Genomic DNA, 24,228 nt, shown 5'->3' with positions numbered 1-24,228 from the left:
GGAACAGAGAGTAGAAATAATAGGCTTAAATTAAGATAGTTTATTTCTTTGTTACTTACAAAGAATGGGAAGAAGGAGTCGCAGGCTCATCTGTCAGCTCTATGGTGTTGCTGGGAGCTCAGGCTCCTCCGCTCCTTCCACTTTGCTCTTCTTACTGGGTGACTGCCATCACCGAGGCTGCTTTATAGCTCAAAATGGCTGCTGAGTCACCAGCCATCAAGCAGGCATCAGAAAAGTAGAAAGACAAAAGATGTGCCTGTATGCCTTTTAACCACGGAGCATTCCTCAGAGTCCCACCCAGCAATTTCTGCTTGATTCTCATTGGCCAAGCTTAGCCATTTGGCCTACCTAACTGCAAGGGAGGCTGGGAAATGAGGTCTGTGAAGTTGGGTACAAAAATCAGGGTTCTGTTACCAAGGAAGAAAGTGGAAGTGGATCCTGGGTAGGCCATGAACCAAGTCTGCCTCAGAAGGTAACTGGAAAATTAAATGTAATGAAAATCAAGCAAGAGTATAAAACCCACCTAGACCTACCTCTCACTAAGGCTCCGGGCCTGAAGTCTTCTCTCACTGTTAAACAGGAAGATTAGTCAGTGTTCTGGCAATATTAAAGACACGTGCTGCCAGAGAGACTCCTCCTCGGTGTCCAAAGGAGAACTGGAGACAGCTTTCTCTCGGTGTGCTTCGAGGCTGCTCAGTCTCTTGTATCCCAAAAGAGAGGTCTCCTCACACATTTAGGAAACAATGGTATAGACCAGCTAAGACCAAACCTTAGCTTTGTCCTGTTTTGGTCACCTTTGGCAAAGCATCTTTAACTTTTTCTTGCAGTATGACACGCTTACATAAAAGTTCCCCTGAGCGTAAAGCTCAGTGAATTTTCAGAAACCTACGTACCCATGTGACCAGCATCCAAATCCAGAAGCAGAGCATAACCGGCTCTCCAGAGCCCCATGGTGGGCTTCCTCCCGGCCACTGCTCTCCACCGCAAGGGCAGCTGCTGTCAGACGAGTCATCTAACCTCGTCGGAGCCTCGTCTGGAAAAGCAGGGTATCACACCGGCTGCATGGGCTTAACTGCAGACGGTTGAAGGGAAAGCCACCGTCATGGAGATAAAGCGCAAAGCTCATGGTGGATGCTCAGTAGATGGTAGAAATTATCACTCGGAAAATAAGAAGGGAGTCTGTTAACTACCAGCTAGGAAGGGAGAAGGCAAATCCCATCTCAGAAACAACCAGAACCTGTGACTTTGCCCTCCGGGAGGAAGTATGGTCAGGCTTTAGTGCATGTGCTCTGAATTCAGATAGCTAGGGATTCGGGGTCTTGCTCAGCTTCCTGTGGGATCCTTGGTCTGGATGAGGCCCGAGCACCAGTGAGTTTTAAAAAAGCTCCCTGGGTGACGCTAACATGCAGTGAGGGCTGACAGCCATGGCTTTAAACCTCCATTTCCGCCTCCATGAAATACAGATTTAAAGAGTGGCCACAACGCATGGGATATTTTGTAGACTCAATAGAATTATGCATGATAAGCACTTAGCACAGACTTTGTCCCACAGGAAACACTCAGTAGCTCTTCTGTATTATTCTGTTACAGCCCCCGGTTATACATTTGGTCTCAGAAAGGGCCTTTCCATAATATCTTTTACTCCAGGGGTCAGCAAATGTTTTCTGGAAAGGGCCAGATAGTAACTCTCTGCTTCGTGGGCCATGCGGGTTCTGGTGCATCTACTCATCTCTGTGGTTGTGCTGTAAAAGGAGCCCTTGATGGTACATGCACCAACCATCATGTCTCTGCCATTGAAGTTTCACTTATGGATGCTGAAATTTGAATTTCATATAATTTGCACATGTCATGAAATATCATTTTCTTTTGGATATTTTTTTTTCCAGCCATTTAAAAATATAAAAGCCACTCATAGCTTGGGCTGTCCAAAACTGGCGATGGGATAGATCTGGCCCACAGCCTCACCCCTCTTTTCTCTTTTACCATTTTATTTCTCCATGTGATAAAGGGTAGGGCAAGGTTCCTGAATTTTCGTATGTTCATTTGTTTGCTGTAGGGCTGTCTCTCAACTGTCTCAGTTTCTCTCTTCTTTCTCTCTCCCTGTGTCCCTTCCTTTCGCTGTCTCTCCTCTCCCTTTCCATCCCTTCCTACCTCCCCTTTCCTTCCCCCTCCCTCTCCTTCTCTCCCTCTCTGTGGCACACTGCTGGGCAGGGTTGGGCTGGTCTGTGCAAAGGTCTGATGCCGGAAATAGGCCCAGGACCTGTCTTCCAAAACCCTGGCACAAGATCAGTGGTTTCTGCCAAATTCCAAGCTTGTGGTGAGACTTTTCAAGCCATCCCCTAGCAACTGCCTTCTGTTCTCTCTCCCCCTTTGCGGCCCCCTCTCTCCCCACCCCTGCCATTCAAACTTCCCTAGACAGGGACTCACAAAGAGGACCAGGAATCCCAGAGCTGCTGTACTGGAGTAAATCCATCTGCAGCCCCCCTCCTCGCAGACTGGAGGCTTCTTCTGGTCCTGGAATGTTAACTAGCTTTGCTGTGCCTGTTCTGCTCCAGAGTCCTGTGCGGAGGTCCCCCAAAGACTGGCCCTGTTCTAATTTCTGCTCCGTCTCTCTCAGTACCCAAGGGCCAGGGTGCCATAGTTACTCCCTCTTTTTATTTGTTTAGGTTTCTTTAGTGCATAAAATTACAAGCCTGGATTTTTTTTTTTTAAGATCCACAAGCAAAACAAAACTCTAAGAGTATTAGAAAATATAAGAGACTGTAATCACAGACAGTGCAATCACAAACTCCTGTGTTTGCCTCCTTGGGATGTGTGTGTGTGTTTCTCCGTCCCCGTCTGTCCATCCGTCCAGGGCAGAGGTCGAGAGATGGCATTGCTGGGTCCCAGGGCACGTGTGCTTTATATTTTAATAGGCATTGCAGAATAGTTCTCAAATAAGATTGTACTAGTAAATGCTCCCACCAGCAGTGATTAAGAGTACCCTTAAGCCTACACCCTCTCTGATGCTCAATATAATCTAACTACAGTACTTAATCAAGAATACGTACATATTTTATTTTAGCAGATACTGCTAAACTGACTTCAGAGTGCAAATTGGCTGCTCTGAGGTACACTCCCTGCAGGGATATGCCTATTTCCCATGCCTTCACCAGCACTTGATATGATCTCATATCTATATATTTTGCCACTCTAAAAGGTGAGAAGATGTTGTCTACTTTAATCATGTTTCTCTTGACAATTGAGTTTTCTTTTTCCCCTTTCCGGAAATATTTAGATCAGATTCATGGTCAAAAAGAAAAGACTTCCATAGTGGTCAAGCACTTAGTGGAGTTGGACAGATTGGATGGGAAACCTGGCTGCACCTCTTAGTGGTCTGTGACACTGGACAGGGCCTAGAAACTCTCTGATCCCCAGCTTTTGAATCTGTAAAATGGAAACAGTAATTGCTTTCAGTGTTCTTGTAAGGCCTTAGCATAGCACCTGGTGCTTATTAAGCCTTCAGTAAATGCTGGTTAATGTGGCATCTGCCAAATTCTTAGGGAGGTGCTCGTCGTACATTCCCATGTTTAATGGCCCTTTTATGAGTAGATCAAGAAGCTGTGGGACAAAGGAGGGAGAGCAAGGGGTGTCCATTAGCACTGGTCCCCATCTAAGGGCAAGGGAGGTTTTAGTCCTGTGGCTGGGGCTGGAGATCCAAGAAAATCCTAAGGGAGATTTTATGCTTGTCCATAGTCTCACTGAGCCAGCTAACAGGATGTCATATTCTCTGCTTTTGGCTTGAATTCTTTAGGCTCAGTATGACAACACTGTCTCCTGCTGATCAGAAGCCTGGTGATTATTTATGTCTTTGAGAAGATGGGACTAAAGATAAATTAGTAATTAACAAATGCAGTCCATTTGTCACAACAACTCCTCCCAACCCTGGAGTCCAAAGGGAAAGAATAATCATGAAAAGTATCACCAAAACTAAACTCTTTTCAACACATGGTGCCAGAACGCCATTGGATATCCATACAGGAAAAAGGGGGGCGGGGGGGCGGTGCGCCTGGGTGGCTCAGTCAGTTAAGCGGCTGCCTTTGGCTCAGGTCATGGTAACAGGGTCCGATAACAGGGTCCTGGGATCAAGCCCCGCGTCGGGCTCCTTGCTCAGCAGGAAGCCTGCTTCTCCCTCTCCTTCTGTGTTCTAGCTCTCTCCCAGGTAAATAAATAAAATATCTGAAAAAAAAGGAGTGGGGCGCTGGGGTGACTCAGTCAGTTGAGCGTCTGCCTTTGGCTCAGATTTTAATCCGGGAGTCCTGGGATCAAGCCCCACATCGGACTCCCTGCTCAGCGGGGAGTCTGCTTCTCCCTCTGCCCCTCCCCCCCTTTTGCTTATGTGCTTTCTCTCTCTCTCTCTCTGAAATAAATAAAATCTTAAAAAAAAAAAAGAAGCTTTATTCATAATTGCCAGGAAATGGAAGCCAGGGCGCCTGGGTGGCTCAGTTGGTTAAGCGACCGCCTTCGGCTCAGGTCATGATCCTGGGGTCCCGGGATCGAGTCCCGCATCGGGCTCCCTGCTCGGTGGGGAGTCTGCTTCTCCCTCTGACCCTCCCCCCTCTTGTGCTCTCTCTCAAATAAATAAATAAATAAAAGAAAATCTCTCAAGGTTTAAAAAAAAATGGAAGCCATTCAAATGTTCATCCCCAGATAGATGAATAGTTGTACGAATTGTGATGTATCCATTCCATTGAGAATGCCACTCAGGAATAAAAAGGGGTGACCTGTTGATACAGGCACCCACATAGTTGAATCTTAGAAACTTTAGATGGAGAAAATGAAGCCAGAGACAAAAGAGCACATACTGTCTGATTCCATGTATATGAAATGCTAGAAAACTCAATCTACGGTGACAAAAAGCTGATCGGGGTGGGCTGGGGGTAGGGCAAGGTTAAACAGTGTGCAAGAAACCTTTGGGGGTAATGGAATGTTCTGTATCCCAAGTGTAGTAGTGGTTACACGGGGTAATACATCGGTCAGATGAAACTGTACAATGGAAATGCTTTGTGTTGTATGTCAGTTAGACCTCACCGAGTTTTGTTTGTTTGTTTGAATGTGTCCTCAACTGTGAGAAGGCTTGGAAGCTCTGCCCTAGGTGCATTTAGAGGCAAGTGAGCAGATCAGAGTGGTCTCTGGGCAGGTAACCGAAGCTCTTTGTCGTCACAGGAGGTACGAGGAGACCAGCGAGAACGAAGTGCCGGCAGTGGCGGAGGAGGAGGTTTTCACTGAGAAAGTCTCACCTGCTAGGGGCGAGTGCCCAGCGTTAAAGGTAGGCAGGCCCAGAGAGACAGGAAGGGCTGTCTTGGGGAAATAGCCCTCGGTGCCTGGCCTTCTCCAGCCTCAGGGGACGGGCCCTCAGAATGGGGTGACCTGCAGAAGGCTGCATAGGAGCATCCCTGCCCATACTGCAGGTCATCTCAGTGACAGTAAACTGGCTGTCCCCTCCTCTCTCCTGCCCTCTGCGGCTGCCCTGGTTCTCTGGACTGACCTCACGCTTTATAGCCAGATGGGTCTGGGTTCAGATGCTGGCTCTGCTCTCTGGCTGTGTAGTCTTAGGCGGGTGACTTCATCCCTTCCAGCCTTCCTTTCCTCATCTCTAAAATGGATACAGTAATACCAACCTGACTGACAGGTTCTAAGGTTTCAAAGGAATGTATTTCTTTGTTTGGGTCTGCCCAAAGTCCAATAGGAAAAAGGAGTCCAGTCAAGCTCCCCTTGCCACCTCTGCTGCGCTAGGGTTACACACGATAGCCAGATTCACTTTCACTCTGCATAGAGATCTCTGTCTTTTCCACCGGCAGGAAATAGAGCACCCTATTGTGTGCGAGCAGGGCACCTGGGGGTGGAGCTGCGGGTTGCGCACTGCACAAAGGTGCCCGGCCAAGAGGGGCTGGAGAAGAACCTAGGGCTGCCTTCCAACTGCTCCACACCCAGAGGAAAGTCTTTTTGGAGTCTCTCCAGCCAGAAGGGCTGCCTTTTTCAAAATTACACAAAGGCACTGTAGGCTAACAGGGCCCTGCATTCAGGTGTTCTCGTTTGTTTGTCTTTTGCTGGTGACCGCTGTAAAAGAACAGTAGAAAACCTGCTCACCGAGTTGAAAGGCTGAGATTTGCGGATTGCCTCCATAATTCCAGGGAAGTATCTGCAGTTCTTGGCTGCAGCACTGGAGGCCTTGGGTGTGGCTTTGTCAAAATGTGGTTGGCACAGATGTCTAGAGGGTATGAAGTCAAGGGCATCCGTCCTTACACTGCTCAGTGAGCTTGTTTGGGAACTGAATATGCTCCAACCCACGTGGAGGAATAGGGGCCCAGTAGTTGGGGCCTTGGGTGCTGTCCTGGCTGTCAGGGCGAGGGCCTACGAAGCCCCCAGCTGTTATCTGTGGGGTCAAAGTCCAGATGATGGGAGTGGGGAGCGGCTGGGGAGTCTGCCCCACGAGTCTCAGCTGGGTGGCCGAGACAGTGTGGATATGAGTGGCCTCAGAGCTCTGACTTCTTCTTCAGGTGGACAAAGAGACCAACACAGAGACCCCAGCCCCATCTCCCACAGTGGTGCGGCCCAAGGACCGCCGGGTGGGCGCACCATCCCCAGGGCCCTTTCTTCGAGGGAGCACTATCATCCGCTCTAAGACCTTCTCCCCAGGACCCCAAAGCCAGTATGTGTGCCGGGTAAGCAAATGCGTGATACTGCCCTCCTCCCCAAACACCTGCTTCCCGAGGAGTAGTGAGAGCCTTGGACCTCACAGCGTTCTGGGTGCAAATTCTGATGACTCTTATTTTGTCAGCTGTCCTCAGGTGAGTTAATGCCTCAGTGCATGTGGAGTTAATACACCAACTTAAAAGGACTGTTTTAGGGATTGAATTAGATAAAATATAGGAAAAGCTTGGTAACCTGTACAAGCCCAATGTTTTGTTTTGGTTTTTTTTTTTTGTCATTCCATCCAGCCCTCCCCTCCTTCTTCTTCACAGCCTGCCTTTCCCTTCTACACGACCACTTGCTAAGATCAGACTGACGACTCACTGTCCCTGAGTGGGCATTTCTTCCCCACTTCCGGGGTGATCCTAGCGTGTAGCCTGAGGTTGCAAAAAGGCAACGTGCCTGTACTATTTAGCCACAGGTTGGTTGGTTCGTTTTCATTAAACCTGTTGCTGACCTTTAAAACTTAGGGAACGCAATTAAAAATAAAATAAAAATGAAGAGATTTCACATAAAATTCTAGTTTCTCTTAAAAAAAAGAAACCGCCTGCCCCCATGGGCTGCACATTCTCTGACGGCGGCAGTTGGCTGGAGCTAAGCAGCTACCCTTAGATGACTGGCTGATTGGAGAGGGCAGGCTGTCGAGTTCAGTCTGGCCACCTGGCCCTCTTTACCTGTTCTGGTTGCTAGCCTTCTCCTACAGGCTGCACTGGAGTGGAGAAGTCCTACGGTAGGCTTTTGCTCCCTCGCGCCTTTCCCTATGTATCCATCTCATTAGGCTACCCCTTCCTAGACCAGCCTCCTTCTCTCATTCTACTGTAAATGGAACGTTTTAGCACTTACCACACCTGAGGGGGTCCCAGCCTTCCTCAGGGATGGCGCAGGTAGGACACATGCACACCTCACCGCAGTCCTGGGTCAACATCCTTCCTTACCCTCTGCCATGGAGAACCCCAAACATTAACTAGAAGCATAGACAGAACTTTCCCTGTCTAGTGTTCCAATAAGTCATCATAGAAGGAGAAGCCCATGGAACCCAGGCTATATCATCAACCTGCCACTTACCCTTCTATTGTAATTTGGGAGGCAGAGGGGATATTGAGGGGCACTTTCAATATCTGATATTCAGGGGCGCCTGGGTGGCTCAGTTGGTTAAGCAACTGCCTTCAGCTCAGGTTATGATCCTGGAGTCCCGGGATCGAGTCTCGCATCTGGCTCCCCGCTCAGTGGAGAATCTGCTTCTCCCTCTGACCCTCCCCGCCTCATGCTCTCTCTCTCTCTCTCCCATCCTCTCTATCAGATAAATAAATAAAAATCTTTAAAATATAAATAAATAAATATCTGATATTCAGTATCCATGGCCAAAATTATAAGATTGAGTAGAGAAGCTAATTTTTTCATAATATGGCAGTGTCACCAACTTACTAGCTACTTACCAGTTATTCCCCACAAAAACATTCCCCTAGTCCCTCCCAGAAATAACATAAATCCCTCCCCTCTGTGTCACACCTCTAGCTAATTGTTTGAGCTTGTAAGCATCTGCACGTTGGCTGCATATCTTGGGAAAGGTACAAAGGTACAGAGTTTCCTGAAGTCACTGAGTGTAATGTTGATGTTAAGGAATTCCTGAATCACAGGTGAAGAATCCTGCTAGTTAAGCCAGCTCACAGCTGAAGAAGAGAAAAATCCAACTCATGTTGCAAATGTGAATAATTTGAAGGATTTAGAAAAGCCCTTAGGATAATGGATGAAACCTTCTGGTTTGGGCAGAATTACCAGTTTTATGACTGTGCGGTGGAATTCAAATACAAAGTAAAGAAGATCACTCATCAGAAAAATCACACCAAAGAAATTAGTGTTTGATTCATTCTTTTTCGTCAGAATTAGAATGCAGTTGTAATTTTGTCAAATGGAAGACAGAAGATATAACTTTTATAAAGTGTTTCCCCTTTCCAACTAAAGACTCAAAGTTTCTTTCCCCAATATTTACTATAAGATTCTGGTCCCCTGTTGTTGTTTTTTTGTTGTTGTTTTGTTTTTTAAGATTTTATTTATTTATTTATTTGTCTGAGAGAGAGCGCACAAGCAGGGGAAGCGGTGGCAGGCAGAACAGGCAGAGCGAGAAGCAGGCTCCCTGCTGAGCAAGGAGCCCAATGCCGGACTCGATCCCCGGATCCCAGGATCAGACACTTAACTGACTGAGCCACCCAGGCATCCCTGGTTCCCTGTTTAGATGGACTCGCTTTTAGTGGCCCTTTCCCAGGATTCGCATCTTCAAATAACCAGGAGCTCCGATGCTATTTATTAAGCATCTGTAACACACCTAGCACCACGGGGGGGGGGGGGGGGGGGGGCCCTTCCCATGTTTCATTATCTGGACCAAATTCCAACCCTGCAAGGCTGCAAATTAAGAAATCCTCCCCAGGCAGCGTGCATCCCATGCAACAGGCAGAAAGGGCCTCTCTTACAGCAAAGCCAAAATGATGTAAAGTGGAGAAGCAGTTATCATTCATTTTTATGGAAAATTTTTTTCAGCATTCCCAGACCTAAAAAATAACCTCTCTCAGGCTTTTCTGATACCTTGGGACACGGCTCACTAAAAGATGCACAACATAAATCAAGATAAAGCACAGAAGCTCACAGACAGGGTTCAAAGCTATGGGAGCTGGATGCTGAGATGCTCAGCATACTGCTGGGGAAGGAGCGTGGTGGTGCCCCATCCTGCTCCGGGTGCGGCTGCCTCCATAAGGGCTCACTACAAAACAGACACTGAGTGTTGTTCTATGTTTTGTCTTTTTCATAAAAGTGAAAATCCTCCTCACATTTCTTTTGGCTAGCGAAAACAGGGACTAATGTGGATCTTTTATGAAAGCAAAGCAATGTCACGTGAACTTTCAGAAAGCAGAGGTGCCTGTATTTTTCCTTTTTTGCTTTCTGACTGTCCTACTTCAGCCCAAGGTTCTCTCTTTCGTGTAAAATCTTACTGAAGGCTGCAGGAAGAAGCCAGTGGTACAATATCCTGAATTTTTTCCTATCATTTCCCCTAAAACTCTGTTGGCATATAGTCTGGTAACGACTTAACCCTCCGTTTTGAACCCACAAAATGAGTATGACCAAATTCCCAACAGGAAATATTGAGGTCTGGGCCCCAACCTACCCTCCAGGACACATCTCCATGTTTCCCAGTCTGGGACTTACAGCACTCTACTTCTGGTATCCAGGCCTATGCCAGTCAGGTTCTTAATGGAAGCAACAGAAACAGACTGTGAGAGGGACGCCTGGTGCCTCAGTCAGTTAAGCGGCTACCTTCGGCTCAGGTCATGATCCCAGGATCCTGGGATTGAGTCCCACATTGGGCTCCTTGCTCAGCGGGGAGCCTGCTTCTCCCTCTCTCTCCCTCTGCTTGTGCTCTCGCTGTCAAATAAATAAAATCTTAAAAATAAATAAATAAAATCAAATAAAAAAAGAAACAGACTCTGAGCAATAGATGCGGGAAAGAATCTTTTGGAAAAGAAACCGAGTAGCTCACATCTTCATTGGAAGGGTTGGAAGGCTGCAGAACCAGCCTCGGAAATCAGATGGGAAGAGGGCAGGCCAGACCCCAAGCAAAATAGCCCACAGAGCCTGTCAGCTGAGGTTACTAGCAGTGCTGCTGCTAAGCCTGGCCCAGCTGGTCCCACTGCTGCTGCCGGGTTGGACATCAGTACCTCCCCCAGAGGCTCCTGCCCTGCAGGAGGCCAGAGCAGCTCTGCCTGTTGCCACCACCCCTCCTTCCCTCCCTGAGATACAGATATGGCCTGCTCATGGAACAAAAGCAGGTGGGCTCATCAGCTCCGAGAGGCCCAGTAACAGAGCATTGGGTCCAGCTAACCAGGTTGTGATCCAAGGCCTGAGGCAGTTGCCCCCAATGGGCAGAGCCTGGTCCTGTGCCTGCTGGTAGCTGCAAGCAAGGCTGGGAAAGGTAGACTCCGGCACTGCCAGCTTCCTTGATGGAAGGTGGGCTGTGTCTCCCACCTTGAGTCCTAAGCTGGGGATTTCCCCACCCATGGGATGGAGTTTGGGATGCTAAGCAGCAACCTTTCCCACAAAAAAGCACATGATTTCTGTGTCATCTAATCTCAGAAACAGCCCTGCAATGCAAATGGTGTCTGCCCCGTTTCACAGATGCGGAAATTGAGACTCAGAAAGTCAGAGCACTTTGCTCTGGGTCACACAGCTTATTGGGTGCAAAGCCAGGAGTCTGACTGCAGAGTCCACAGCCTTTCTATCACTCAGAGCCACCGCCCAAAGGACTTCCTTTGCCGTCCCCCAGGCTACTTAAGACTTGTCTCTTCTGCTGGCCTGATGCCACACTTCTGCATACCAGGTGTCCTCTGCTGGCTTCACCCTTCTTTGATCTTCAGCACAGCCTGGTGTCATTTGGTTAGTTTCCTTGAATTGGGCCCCCCGCTGAACTTGAAGTCCATGAGCATAGGGACAATGTATTATACTCCCTCCAGCTCTCCACAGCCCCTGTGTATTTGACACCTACCTAGTTCCCAGCGGTGCTGTCACACGCGTTGGTCGGCTCACCCTGACCTGATGAATACAGTTCTTCCAAAGTTCTCGTTCTCAAACTAGCTGCCCGTGACTGCCAGTTATTTCACCTCTTTGTTCCTGGTTTCCATAGTTATTACATGGAAATATAACAGAGCACCGATATTCTCTACCATGGCTGAGATTAAATGCAGCAAAACATCTTTACGTTAGGAAAAGATAAGTTGAAGGATCTAATGTGGTTTCCATCACTCTTCTCTAACATCATCATTGACCCGTGAATGGCTGTAACCTAAGGGTCAGTCATCCTGATGAGTAAGTCTAGTTGGTATGACGCAGTCTGTGAGCATCACCTTTGGATCGGAGCCGTGTGGGATAGAGCCCCCTCCTGGTATGATATCCAGCCAGTGCGCTTGTACAAACCCACCCCCGTCAAGATGGCCCGCGCCTCCCATCTGTACCTCGTTTCATCTCTGAGCCCTCCGTGCATCCCGGGGGCCAGGAGAGGACCTGGCCTTAGAGTCAGACTGACTAGACGTTCAACTCTCGTTCTGATGCTCACCAGCCTTGTGGTTTCTAAAAGCTTCTTAATCTCCCTGGGCCTCAATTCCCTCCATTAGAACTGTTTGAGGATTAAACGTAGCTGTCCATGAGGCACATGGCACACATCGTTAGGACCGCTTCTGTTATTCTCTTTCTTGTTCCCGTCCGGACTCTGCCTCCTGCGGTAGCTTTTGTCAGTTACGTCCCCGGGGTTGCCTTGCCCATCGACACTGCAGAACTATTAATAGCATTATTACCAATAATTATCAATAACCACAAAAGTAACGGCACAGACAGCTTCTCGGGAGAGAGCAGAGAAGTGGGCAGACAGCTGCCAGAGCCACGGGGCTCTGTTGCATCAGCCCGTGGCAATCGCACCGCCTTGCAAATGTGACTTGAGAAAGAAGCCCCTGTGCTGCGTACCCTGGGATGTGCTGTCACTGCAGCCTCCCTCGCCGGCCCCCCTCTGTCAGGGGCACTCTTGGTACAAAAGCACGATCTGCGGCCACGGAGGTGGAGTATTGGCCCTCTGGGGAGAGTACACGAGCAGGGGAGAGCTCCCAGAGCCTGTCTGCGTGTCTTATCTTGGACATTTCGGACACGTGTATCTTGCCGGTGGCTCCATCCGAGCTCCATGGGTGACAGGGAAGAGTTGGTGCAAACAGGCCCTGGCGTGGTAGGTCCGGGGGGGGGGGCGGGCATTAGATCCTGGAGTCACACTATCTGGTGCCCACCCCACGGCACTGCCAGCCACCTGGGAACCCCGCCACCCTTCTGGCCACAGTGTGCCTTCCAGAGGTACTCGAGTTCTAATTAACTTCCCAGGACTTTTCTCCTGCAGCTGAACCGAAGTGACAGCGACAGCTCGACGCTGTCCAAGAAGCCACCTTTTGTTCGAAACTCCCTGGAGCGGCGCAGTGTCCGGATGAAGCGGGTAAGACAGCCACCACAGAGCTGTTCGTACGCCTGCCCCACAGTCATCTCCCCAGGCGCATGCCCCCGTGTCTGACCGTTTGTTCTCAGCCAGTGGTGTGAAGAAGGTTGCTTTTGCAAGCGTGATGGTGGTTATGAACTGTAAGGCCTGTGTAGGTGCTGGGGAAGGTGCCCAAGGGTAAATGTAACTTTAGGATGATGATGAATAGGTTAGGTCCGGGGTGTGCGTTCTTGGCCTTATCTTCCGGGGTAGAAATCAAAGTCACTAAGAACTAACCAACTCAAGGTGTCCCAGTCACTGATGGAAGCTGCCTCTCACACAATTCTGCTCAGTGTGTCATCCAGCTGACTGAGCAAAGGTTCTGACAGCCCTCCCTGCTGGCAGAGAAGCCAGATACCTCCAAGCCGCCACCGGAAGTGGGGAGGTGTAGATGGGCTTCTCTCCGTCCAGCTGGAAAAGCACCGGGAAGAGGCCACAGCCTGCCTTTGCAGAGAAATCTCCCCCTGCCTTAGGGAGTCTTGGCTCAGAGATCTGGGTGGGACAGTCTTAGGCAAAGGACTGACTCCTGGTGTGCGCTTTGTTACGAGTCAGAGGTACAGAAATGCAAACGGGCCCTTCCCACTCTGGGCTGTCAGCATAGAAAGACTACAGTAGTTCTGGGGAGTTTGCAGAACCAGAAGAAACAGGAGTTGGAATGTCAGAAAGACAAGTAGAGAGAGCAAAACAAAAGGAACATGCTGGGAGAGAGTGCCAACAGCCCCAGGCAGGGGAAGGCTCCTCCACCCCTCCCACAGACCTCCCACAGACCTGCTACTAACAGCAGAGTCAGGAGTAGGTCCTTTGTCTGTCACCACTGTGCCCCCAAGTCTCCAGAACTAGACAGTGCAGGAGAAAGGAAGCCACACAGAAGAGGGTGCACACAGCTGGCTGCAGGGGAATATGGACATGGCCTCCGGTGACAAGACTGGCCAACTGCCGGCCTGGGGTCCCTCCCTCCACCGCTGTCTGCTGTAGTTGGTGCTGCAGAGTGTCTGGAGCACCGAGAGTCTTCTGGGGAGGTTACTGACAATGCACATTTCCCAGACCACACTCCCAGACAGTCTCATTCAGACAGCAGGGGTGGGGTCCTAGAAACTGCATTTTAATAAGCTCCCTGGAGTATTCTGGAGCAGGTGTTCCATGATCCACTCCTGGAGAAATGCCTCTGGAAGCACCTGCTTGCTCCCCGCACCCCCCCCCCCCGCCCCCGCATTGCCTACAACTCCCTGTCAAGACAGGCCCTCACAATTCGCCCTTCACCTCTTCTCCTCTTAGCCAAGGGGAACACTTAGCCCTGGATAGATGGATCCGAGCCTACAGTTCCTTCAGGCCCTAACTGTGATCTGAAACACAGGAGAGTCCGGAGGCTGGGCCGGGGCACTTGAGCACTAAGTCCTTCTTCCATTGCGTGCCTGAGCTCTGTCTCTGCTTCAGCCTGTCCAGGACTGGACATCAGCCGGAACAAAGCACTTCATTTGTTACTCTGCGAACTTGAGTTACAGAGATCCCTCAGCTGGATTTCCTGGCCCTGCTCATTTACAAGCACAGACTAGACCAGGCCCTCCCTAGAAGGGCATTATAGAGCTTCCGCACTGAGCTGCTTCACGGTCCCACAAGTGTGCTTGCCAGCCTTAACTGAGGGTGGCTCTCACTGCAGTGTTTTATGTACCATTTCTCAAATCCATCTATCAGCCCTTGTGTTTGTTTTCTATGGCTGCATAACAAAGCAAACTTAGCAGCTTAAAATAATACAAATTCAGTATCTCATAGTTTCCACAGGTCAGGAGTTCAGGCACAGGTTAGCTGGGTCCTCTGCTCGGGGTCTCACCGGGCTCATATCGAGGTGCTGACTGACTGCATCCTCCTGTGGAAGTTTGAGTAGGGAAAGATTCACTTCCAGGCTCCCTCAGGACATTGGCAGAATCCCTTGTCTTGTGTTTTCTTGCTAGCTGCAGGATAGGGGCTGCTCACAGGGCCCAGAGGTCATTCTCAGGCCCTTGCTATGTGGCCCTTTCCACCATACACATTGTGTCTTCAAGGCCAGAGGAGACCTGTTTCCAAGAAGGGCCTAGTTCACCTTTTCGGGGCTCGCTGGATTGGGTCAGGCCCATTCAGGAACATCTCCCTTTTGACTAACTCAGAGTCAACTGATGAGTTATTTAATCATGGGAGTGCTATCCCATGGTATTCACAGGCCACCCCCCCAACACTGAAGAGGAGGGCATTCTCCAGCATGTATGTTGGGGGTGGGAATCTCGGGTTCAACTTAGAATCCTGCCTCTATCAGTCATTTAGTTATTTTGTAATCATTACTGTTTTTTGATCGAGAAGGAGAGTAAATGGTTGCATTACTCAGGATCTTTTACATACAGATAACTGAAGAATTTGAATATAACTTGAAAATGCGAGAGGGAATTTCCTGGCTCGTTTAATGGAAAACCCCAGGATGCTGGACTACCTTCAGGCATGAATTGAGCCTTTGTTGAGACAATGTCATCAAGCCTCAGTCCCCGTCCCATGGCATACTGCTCCTCCCACATGGCTTAATTCTTAAAAAGGGTCACCCCTTATGGTGGGAAAGATGGCCGTGATCAATTCCAGGCTTATATCTTGCTGGCTTCCCAACCTCTGTGTAAAGACTCTTTTTTTCCAAAGAGCTCAGCAAAAGTGCCAGAATTGAAGGTTATTGCTGGGCTTGGACAACATACTCACTCCTGAAGCAGTCACGGAGGTTCTGACTGTCCAGGTTTGGGTCACATTCCTGTCCCTGAAGTCCTCTGTGAACCACCATGTGGGCTGAGCGTGGAGGAGGAGTGGATCCCCAAGGGAAGATGTTACTGTCAGATCAGGGAAGTGGGTGCTAGACAAGCAGAAACAGCAGAACATAAAGTCAGGAAGACATGACGGCTCCCTCAAGGAGGGAGGAAATAACTTCAGAGCAGGATCATGGCAAGAGCCCATTAACCAAGTGTGAATGTTGACGTCACTGAGAGCCGGGAAACTGGGCCGTGTGGGGAGTGAGTGGGTGTGGTCTGGAGCCAACTGCCTGGGCTGGAGTCTCAACTTACCCCCAGCCCCATGCCTGGGACATAAAAGTGCTCAATAAACATAAGCTATGGACCTGGGAGAAATCAAGGCAGGCTCTGGGGGAGGGGGAGCCCCATTTTTTAAAAACTAGAAGCCTGCAGATAAAGGGGTGGGTATTTGAGGTTCAGGGGGGCAGGTTGTTGGGGCTTACGGGACCCAGCCCTCTAATAATCAGTCAAAGCTCTCCCTCCCCCCGCAGCCTTCATCGGTCAAATCCCTGCGCGCCGAACGCCTGATCCGCACATCGCTGGACCTTGAGCTGGACCTGCAGGCGACCAGGACCTGGCACAGCCAGCTGACTCAGGAGATCTCGGTGCTGAAGGAGCTCAAGGAGCAGCTTGAACAAGCCAAGAGCCATGGGGAGAAGGAGTTGCCCCAGTGGTTGCGTGAGGATGAACGCTTCCGCCTGCTGCTGAGGATGCTGGAGAAGCGGGTGAGAGCCATGCAAGAGGCAAGGGAAGCGGCTTGGTCTGCCCTGGGGGACTGCCCCATGTGGCAGGGGAGGGAGACCAGAGCTTGGAACAGGGCCTACAATCCTGTGACCCACTAAAGAGTGTTCCCAGGGCCCCTCATTGCCATCAGCAAAAGGATCCAGGAATCCCTTTGCCCAGTAAACTTTATTAACTCTTGACCTGGCTGCCAGGCCCTTTTGCTGCATTTCCATGTTTATGTGTGCAAGGCCTTATTATTCACACTTTTGTTCATCAAACATTGGGTACCTAATCTGCGCTGGGGCACACACTTGAATAGAATAAATACAGTACTCTGACCTGCCCCAGTGTCTGCCGATGCGGTCCCACAGAGTACGCATCTCCAAAGACACACGTTTGCATATGGAGGAAGTCCCTCACTGGGGAGAACTCCTGAAGGCACTTCTCTGGGCCACCACCTGGAGGAGAGGAGGACAGGGGATCTAGGAGCATCTAGCATCTAGATGCTGTCCCTCAGCTGCACAGGACTCTCTGGGTCAGAAAGCTCCAAAGTAGCAGCAGCTTCGGGTCCTTTATGGCCCTGGGGTTTATCTTATCTGTGGCTAGCAAATGGTGGGTGCAACTTCATGGGGTCTGCAAAGCTGGCAGTTTCCAAAGGGCTAAAAAAAAATCGCTTGTTTGAGCTGTATTTAAAGGAATTGGATGCCTTAAAAATTTGACTTTGGCACCAGTGGGGTGGTGAGCTGACAGGTACCAGCGTGTCATGACAAAGTAACAACACAGGGTCAATACACAGAGGCCATCTGCAGCTCATTTATGTCTCTGCTACTCCAGGACTGTCACCCATGGCAGGAATGACCTTTGCTAGTTTTCTCTGCACACAGCCAAACAAGACACCTTACAGAGGGTGCCTGCCTGGGTTGCTGGGAGAGCCATTAGCTGAAGGTGCAGCTCTTGGCGCAGGCGATAATGCCACAGTGTAGGAAAGTGGTGGTGGGCTTCTGAGGTGTGGACTAGCTGGGGCGCTTCAAATGGACTCTGATAATTCAAGAGTTCCAGAAATGTTTATTTCTAATTTATTACTTGTACCCCATATACTTATAATAGGTAAAGTCAGGAAGGGAGGGAGGGAGGAAGGGAAGGAAGGAAGGAAGGAGGGGAGGAAGGAAAGGAAGGCTGACCTCTCAAATAGCAAAAGAATAGTACATCCATGACTGTCTGATAATGACCTTGTACTAAAAAACCATTTAAATGATGGCTTCATTGGGGCGGCTGACTCTTGATTTCGGCTCAGGTCATGATCTCAGGGTCCTGGGATTGAGCCCCACATCTGGCTCCGTGCTCAGTGGGGAGTCTGCTTGGGGATTCTGTCTCCTCTCTCTCTCTTTCTCTCAAATAATTAAATAAACCTTTAAAAAAAATCATGGCTTCATTGACCAAAATTCCATCTTCGTGCAATGTTTTCAAGTATATGGTACATGGATATTTCAGGGCTTTTTGTGGTTTGTTCTCAAAAGTGCTTACATAGGTTTGCATTAGGTGGAAGGGGTGCAGTGTCCCTAAAGCCCTTGAGCACAACTAAATGATTGGAATTGGGTTTCTACCACTTCTTAGTGGTTTGACGTTAAAGAAATTTCTTAGCCTGCCTGAGCCTCCATTTCCTCGTCTATAATATAGAAGCAATTATAAAATGTACCTTTCTAGGTGGCCCTGAGGATTAGAAAGGTAGCACACATTTCTCTAGGCAGCCCTCATCTCCTTACCACACAGGTATTCAGTTCCCTGGCCCCAAAAACCTGTTCACCCCGATGGACAGTGGGACCACATCTCATCACCATTCTGAACAGAGGATCCTGCCGTGGAACAGGAAGGAGTGAGCGTGCCCGTTCTGTGACCCTGAGACCTCTTGACTACCATAGACTCCTCCTTTGTGCTAGGAAGTTGTCACTGGCTGGCCCCTCTCTAGAGGCCCTGAGGACTCCATACCACCTCACAGCCCTGCTTGCTTTGCCCTGCAGATGGACCGAGCAGAGCACAAGGGTGAGCTCCAGACAGACAGGATGATGCGGGCAGCCGCCAAGGATGTACATAAGCTTCGAGGCCAGAGCTGTAAGGAGCCCCCAGAAGTGCAGTCTTTCAGGTAAGCAGGTGGGCCCCTGGCCAGCCCGCCTTTCCCTTTCACACTCAGCCTCCCCAGCCTCGGCCTCCCTGCGCTGGCCCGTGCTCCCTCCACCAGCAGAGCACCAGCTCCCCCTGTAACAGATGTGTGCCCTCTGCCACGCTGTCCCCGGGGGGCTGTGAGCACCCCTGTGCTTTCCCTCAGCTCTCTCTATCAATCCGCACACAATGCTTCCTAATTTGTTAGGTCCTCCTGTTGAACGAATGAGCCACCTGCTCCGGCCTTTCCTCTGAGCGTTTCCATCACCGGTAATTGCGGAAAGTTGACTGAATGATAAATAAGCCTGGGGGTGATGGGGGCTTTTGCCGGGCCTCCCTGCCTCTGCCTGCTGCTTGCCGGGATCTTAGGGAGGTGCTTTCTTGCCTGGATCCAGGCACTTCTCAAGAGGGCCCCAAATGCCATTTGACCAGGGCCTCCCGTTCACAGAGGCCCTTGCATTTAGACTCATGATAGCCTCCTAGCGAAGGCACTGGTGGTTGTGTATGTGCTCAAAAAAAAAAGAAACATGCCTTTCTGGAATAGAAACATTTAAAATATACTGTCATTTGAGGATCATAGGGGAAGGGAGGGAAAAATGAAACAAGACGAAACCAGAGAGGGCGACAAACCATAAGAGACTCTTAATCTCAGGAAAGAAGCTGAGGGTTGCTGGAATGGAGCGGGGTGGGAGGGATGGGGTGGCTGGGTGACGGACAATGGGAAGGGTATGTGCAATGGTGAGCGCTGTGAATTGTGTAAGACTGATGAATCACAGACCTGCACCTCTGAAACAAATAATACATTGTATGTTAATAAAAAAGAAAAGAAAATATACTGTCATTTGTATAACTGTATTTGGACACCTCTTAATTTTTAACCAATTGGGAATCTTAAACAAATGAACACTGCAAGTGGCCCAAGGGCCCGTTTAAACTTAGGCCCGTAACTAGTATCCAAAATCTATAAAGAACTTATCAAACTCAACACCCAAAGAACAAATAATCCAATCAAGAAATGGGCAGAAGACATGAGCAGACATTTTTCCAAAGAAGACATCCAAATGGCCAACAGACACATGAAAAAGTGCTCAACATCGCTCAGCATCAGGGAAATCCAAATCAAAACCTCAATGAGATACCACCTCACACCAGTCGGAATGGCTAAAATTAACAAGTCAGGAAACGACAGATGTTGGCGGGGATGCGGAGAAAGGGGAACCCTCCTACACTGTTGGTGGGAATGCAAGCTGGTGCAACCACTCTGGAAAACAGTATGGAGGTTCCTCAAACAGTTGAAAATAGAGCTACCATACGATCCAGCAATTGCACTACTGGGTATTTACCCCAAAGATACAAATGTAGGGATCCGAAGGGGTACGTGCACCCCAATGTTTATAGCAGCAATGTCCACAATAGCCAAACTGTGGAAAGAGCCAAGATGTCCATCGACAGATGAATGGATAAAGAAGATGTGGTATATATACAGAATGGAATATTATGCAGCCATCAAAAGGAATGAGATCTTGCCATTTGCAACGATGTGGATGGAACTGGAGGGTGTTATGCTGAGCGAAATAAGTCAGTCAGAGAAAGACATGTATCATATGACCTCACTGATATGAGGAATTCTTAATCTCAGGAAACAAACTGAGTGTTGCTGGAGTGGTGGGGGGTGGGTGGGATGGGGTGGCTGGGTGATAGACATTGGGGAGGGTATGTGCTATGGTGAGCACTGTGAATTGTGCGAGACTCTTGAATCACAGATCTGTACCCCTGAAACAAATAATGCAATATATGTTAAGAAAAAAAAAAGATAGCAGGAGGGGAAGAATGAAGGGGGGGAAATCGGAGGGGGAGATGAACCATGAGAGACGATGGACTCTGAAAAACAAACTGAGGGTTCTAGAGGGGAGGGGGGTGGGGGGATGGGTTAGCCTGGTGATGGGTATTAAAGAGGGCACGTTCTGCATGGAGCACTGGCTGTTATGCACAAACAATGAATCATGGAACACTACATTAAAAACTAATGATGTAATGTATGGTGATTAACATAACAATAAAAAATTTTTTTAAAAAATATCCTCACTTCTGAGGTGAGGAAACTGTCCTAAACTTAGGCCCGTGACTTGAACTGAAGGTGTCCGGTCCTGCTAATGTCCCTAAACTAGTGGTTCTCAACCACGGATGACTGGGGCGCCCCAGAGACATTTGGCAATGTCTGGGGACATTTTTTTGGTTGTCACAACTGGAAGGAAGGATGGGGGAGGGGCTGCTACTGGCACCGAGTGGCTGGAGGCCAGTGATGCTGCTAACCGTCCCACAGTGCACAGGACAGCCCCCACAACAGAGACTGATCCCACCCGTAATACCTAAAAAGTAAGGTTGAAAAACCCTGCTCTGAAGCGCTGGTCTCTTTTGTAGGGAGAAGATGGCATTTTTCACCCAGCCTAGGATGAACATCCCGACCCTCTCTGCAGATGACGTCTAATCGCCAGAAAAGTATTTCCTTTGTTCCACTGACCACGCTGTGAACATAGACTGTGGCTAAAGTTATTTATGTGGTGTTATATGAAGGTACCGAGTCACAAGTCCTCGAGCGCTCTTGTCGGTTTGAAGACGAACAGATTTTTTTTTTTTTTTTTTAGTTTGGGTTCTATTATTATTAAAAAACAAAAACAAAAACAAAAAAAACAAAACCAGCATTAAAATGACAAGATTGTATAGTTTGTATATTTAGGAATGTATTTTTGAGAAAGAAAATTTAAATGAACTAAAGCAGTGTTAGGTTGCTGCTCTTAAAATTGTTTAGATTTTTTTTTTTTTTTTTTTGTACAGCTCTACCTTCTAGAGGTTTCACTGCAATAAAAAGTAATGTTTCAGGGACGGTAATCCTAAAAGGACGTCCCACAGGTGTCAACAGCACAGCTGACCTTTCCTACTTAACACATTTTGTACAATATAAAGAAAAAAATGTCTGGAACCATTTGGGGAATTCTGAGGTGCATTTGCAAGTCTTCATGAGCTGTGATGTGTTTGTATGTGGCCGCCTGACGTGGAGCAGGCAGCACGGAGCTGACTGAGCAGCCCAGCCCGTGTGGAGACAGGCCTGCCCACGCCAGTCTCGGATGCCCAGTGAAGCCACTGAAGTGAGTGAGGGAGGGCTGTGGAGAGCTCCTTTCAGTTTCATCTCCATCAATAAAGTGGCCTTTCTGAACGAATTTTCGCTCTCTTTTTTCCCCCACCTCTCACTTCATCTGTTTCTCCCTAATTTTTGACCTGCCCCTTCCTCACCATTTCCTCTCCACCGGTCTCCAGGCCTGGGGGCGGTTTTTCTCTTGCGGGCACCATCACTCTTTTGCTCATCGGATTTAAAACCACTGCCCAGCTGGAGCTGTTGCAGACAATGGGGAATCAGCCTTTAACTATAATTTTTCATCCCAAAGCTATCTGTAGCCATGGTGCACATTTCTGGGATCAATCCCACAGAGAAAAGCAGATGTAAGTGGGGAAATTAGGGGTAGACCTGGGGTTTGAATCTTCCATCCTCTCCCTAGTTGTAGTCTGTCTGGTGAACCAGGACAAGAGAGCTGGTAAAGGGCACCTGGGTGGCTCAGTCGGTTAAGCATCTGCCTTCAGCTCAGGTCATGATCTCAGGGTCCTGGGATCGAGCCCCACGATGGGCTCCCTGCTCAGTGGGGAGTCTGCTTCTCCCTGTGCCTCTGCCACTCCCCCTGCTTGTGCCTCTCTCTGTGTGTGTCTCAAATAAATAAAATCTTTTTTTTAAAGAGAGCTAATAAAAAGGTGAAAGTCATGCAGTAGGATTTTTTCACTCAGTCACACCTTCATCCGTGGTCAGCTCTCCCAGCAAGGCTCAGCCCCTCACAAACCCACAGCATCAGCTTTTGTGAAGCAGAGCTCCTAACACCCTCCTTGTGTGTGGGAAAGGCTGTGTGGAGCAAATCCTCCTACCTGAGCAGTATGTCTCAGTGTTGCTTCAGCTGATAGAGCATTTGCAGGTGGCCTTCTGTCCGCCATAGCATTGAATTCTAAATAGTTCACTGGCACACCAGCAATACATCCTGTCGTTTGCCTCGCGAGAAATTGAAGAATAGATAAAGAAATTTCACTCGGAATCATGCACACGTGTTCTCCAGAATCTTCAGGAAACACAGTTTCAGCAATGTGGAAAGGTCTCTCAGATAACAAATGGCCAGAGCTAGGACACAAATGCTATCGCCTCCAAGGTGTTTTCTGTGTTTCAGCTCTGGTTTCTGTTTCATGGCACTGTGGTCACATGTGGGCCCTACTCAAAGGGAATTTGAGGGGCGCCTGGGTGGCTCCTTTGGTTGGGTGTCTGCCTTCAGCTTGGGTCATGATCCTGGAGTGCCGCATGGAGAACCGCGTCGGGCTCCCTGCTCAGCGGGGAGTCGGCTTCGCCCTCCCCCTCTGCCATCCCCCCTGCTCCTTCTCTCTCTCTCTTGCTCACTCTAGCTCTCTCAAGTAAATAAATAAAATCTAAAAAGAAACGGGAGGGGGATGATTTGAACATTTGGTTTTGAAGAGTGAGGTCATGAAATCCTGTGGCTTCTCTGCAGAGGGTAAGAGAAAGGTGGCATGACTAGGACACTAGCCTGAGGAAAGACCGACCGGCTCTGACCCATTCACAAAACCAGGGGTTGCCTTTGACCGCAAAGCCTTTTGCCATGTACACGTTGGCGATCTTTGTGCTTCCCGCCTCCAAGAAAGCTAATAAGATTTGTCCAGTTAACTGTCTCCCTGCTAATCAGACTCCAGCCACCTTAACCTTTCTTTTCTGTATCCTGTGTTTACAGTTCTGGTCCCTTCTGCCCAGTCCACTCTTCCTTCATGTCTTCACCCTGTCTTCATACAGCTCTCGGATTATCAGTATTCGGATCCCAGTTCAAGCCTCGCCCATCAGGAGACCTCTCCCCCTGACCCTGGGCCACCCTATCCAACTTACCCTCCCACATGTCCCTCTCTGACACAAGGACCCACTTTGCTCAGAACACTGTTCCTCTGCAGTCATCTTACTACATCCCCTCCTCTGTCTCTTCCCTCTAAAATGGAAGATCGTAAAGTAGGGACCTTGTTTGCCATGCTTTCTGTCGAGTCTGAGGCAGAGTGGGTCCTTGATAAATATTTGTGGAACAAATAAATGAGATCAAATGTCTTCCCCAGAGCTATGTTCACTCCCTTCTTCGTCATTCCTGACCAGGGTAAAGGAAGATTCTGGGTGGAACAAGAGTACTGAAGGCTGAGGCGCCTGGGTGGCTCAGTTGGTTAAGCAACTGCCTTCGGCTCGGGTCATGATCCCAGGGTCCTGGGAGCGAGCCCCACGTCGGGCTCCCTGCTCAGCGGAGAGTCTGATTCTCCCTCTCCCTCTGCCTGCCGCTCTGCCTACTTGTGCTCTCTCTCTGTGTCAAATAAATAAAATCTCTAAAAAAAAAAAAAAAGTACTGAAGGCTATTCTTTGGGGTGTAGGGTTGTGGACCCCCCTCTGATCCAGCTCAGTGCATACCCCACCAAATATGCACAGGCCACCCTACAGAGTAAAGAAGCAGAAGTGATTGGGATGGCTAACACCCATAAACAACGTTTACATTCTTTGAGGGAAAAGTCAGGTTATTTACCCTGAAATCATTCCTCTCCTGTAACAATTAGTCATGTTACGTTAATAGCTAATACTTCGATACCAGACAAAATCCAAAGGGTACACAAGAGTCTCAGTAGCACATCCTTCCACTCACT

The 24,228-nt window shown here is 49.0% G+C and overlaps 1 protein-coding gene across 2 annotated transcripts in view; it reads left to right on the top strand.

Annotated features, from left to right (window-relative positions):
• Positions 1 to 21,073, top strand: part of WWC1 (WW and C2 domain containing 1) — a 147,334-nt gene extending 126,261 nt beyond the window's left edge. Inside the window, exons 18-23 of one of the 2 annotated variants that reach the window (XM_028102739.2) lie at positions 5,206 to 5,308; positions 6,540 to 6,704; positions 12,653 to 12,745; positions 16,071 to 16,304; positions 18,321 to 18,442; positions 20,881 to 21,073. In XM_028102739.2, coding sequence (XP_027958540.1) covers positions 5,206 to 5,308; positions 6,540 to 6,704; positions 12,653 to 12,745; positions 16,071 to 16,304; positions 18,321 to 18,442; positions 20,881 to 20,947 — 784 coding nt within the window. In that variant the 3' untranslated portion in view covers positions 20,948 to 21,073. Of the gene's footprint in view, positions 1 to 5,205; positions 5,309 to 6,539; positions 6,705 to 12,652; positions 12,746 to 16,052; positions 16,323 to 18,320; positions 18,443 to 20,880 lie in introns of both variants that reach the window. The other variant, XM_088023678.1, reaches the window with a different exon arrangement.
• Positions 21,074 to 24,228: the final 3,155 nt, after the last annotated feature.

The sequence above is a fragment of the Eumetopias jubatus genome, unplaced genomic scaffold (assembly GCF_037043125.1).
Source record: "Eumetopias jubatus isolate StellerSeaLion01/CBP00866 unplaced genomic scaffold, mEumJub1_p1.0 scaffold_5, whole genome shotgun sequence".
Classification (NCBI taxonomy): Eukaryota; Metazoa; Chordata; class Mammalia; order Carnivora; family Otariidae; genus Eumetopias; species Eumetopias jubatus.
This window is presented reverse-complemented; position numbering and strand designations above follow the sequence as displayed.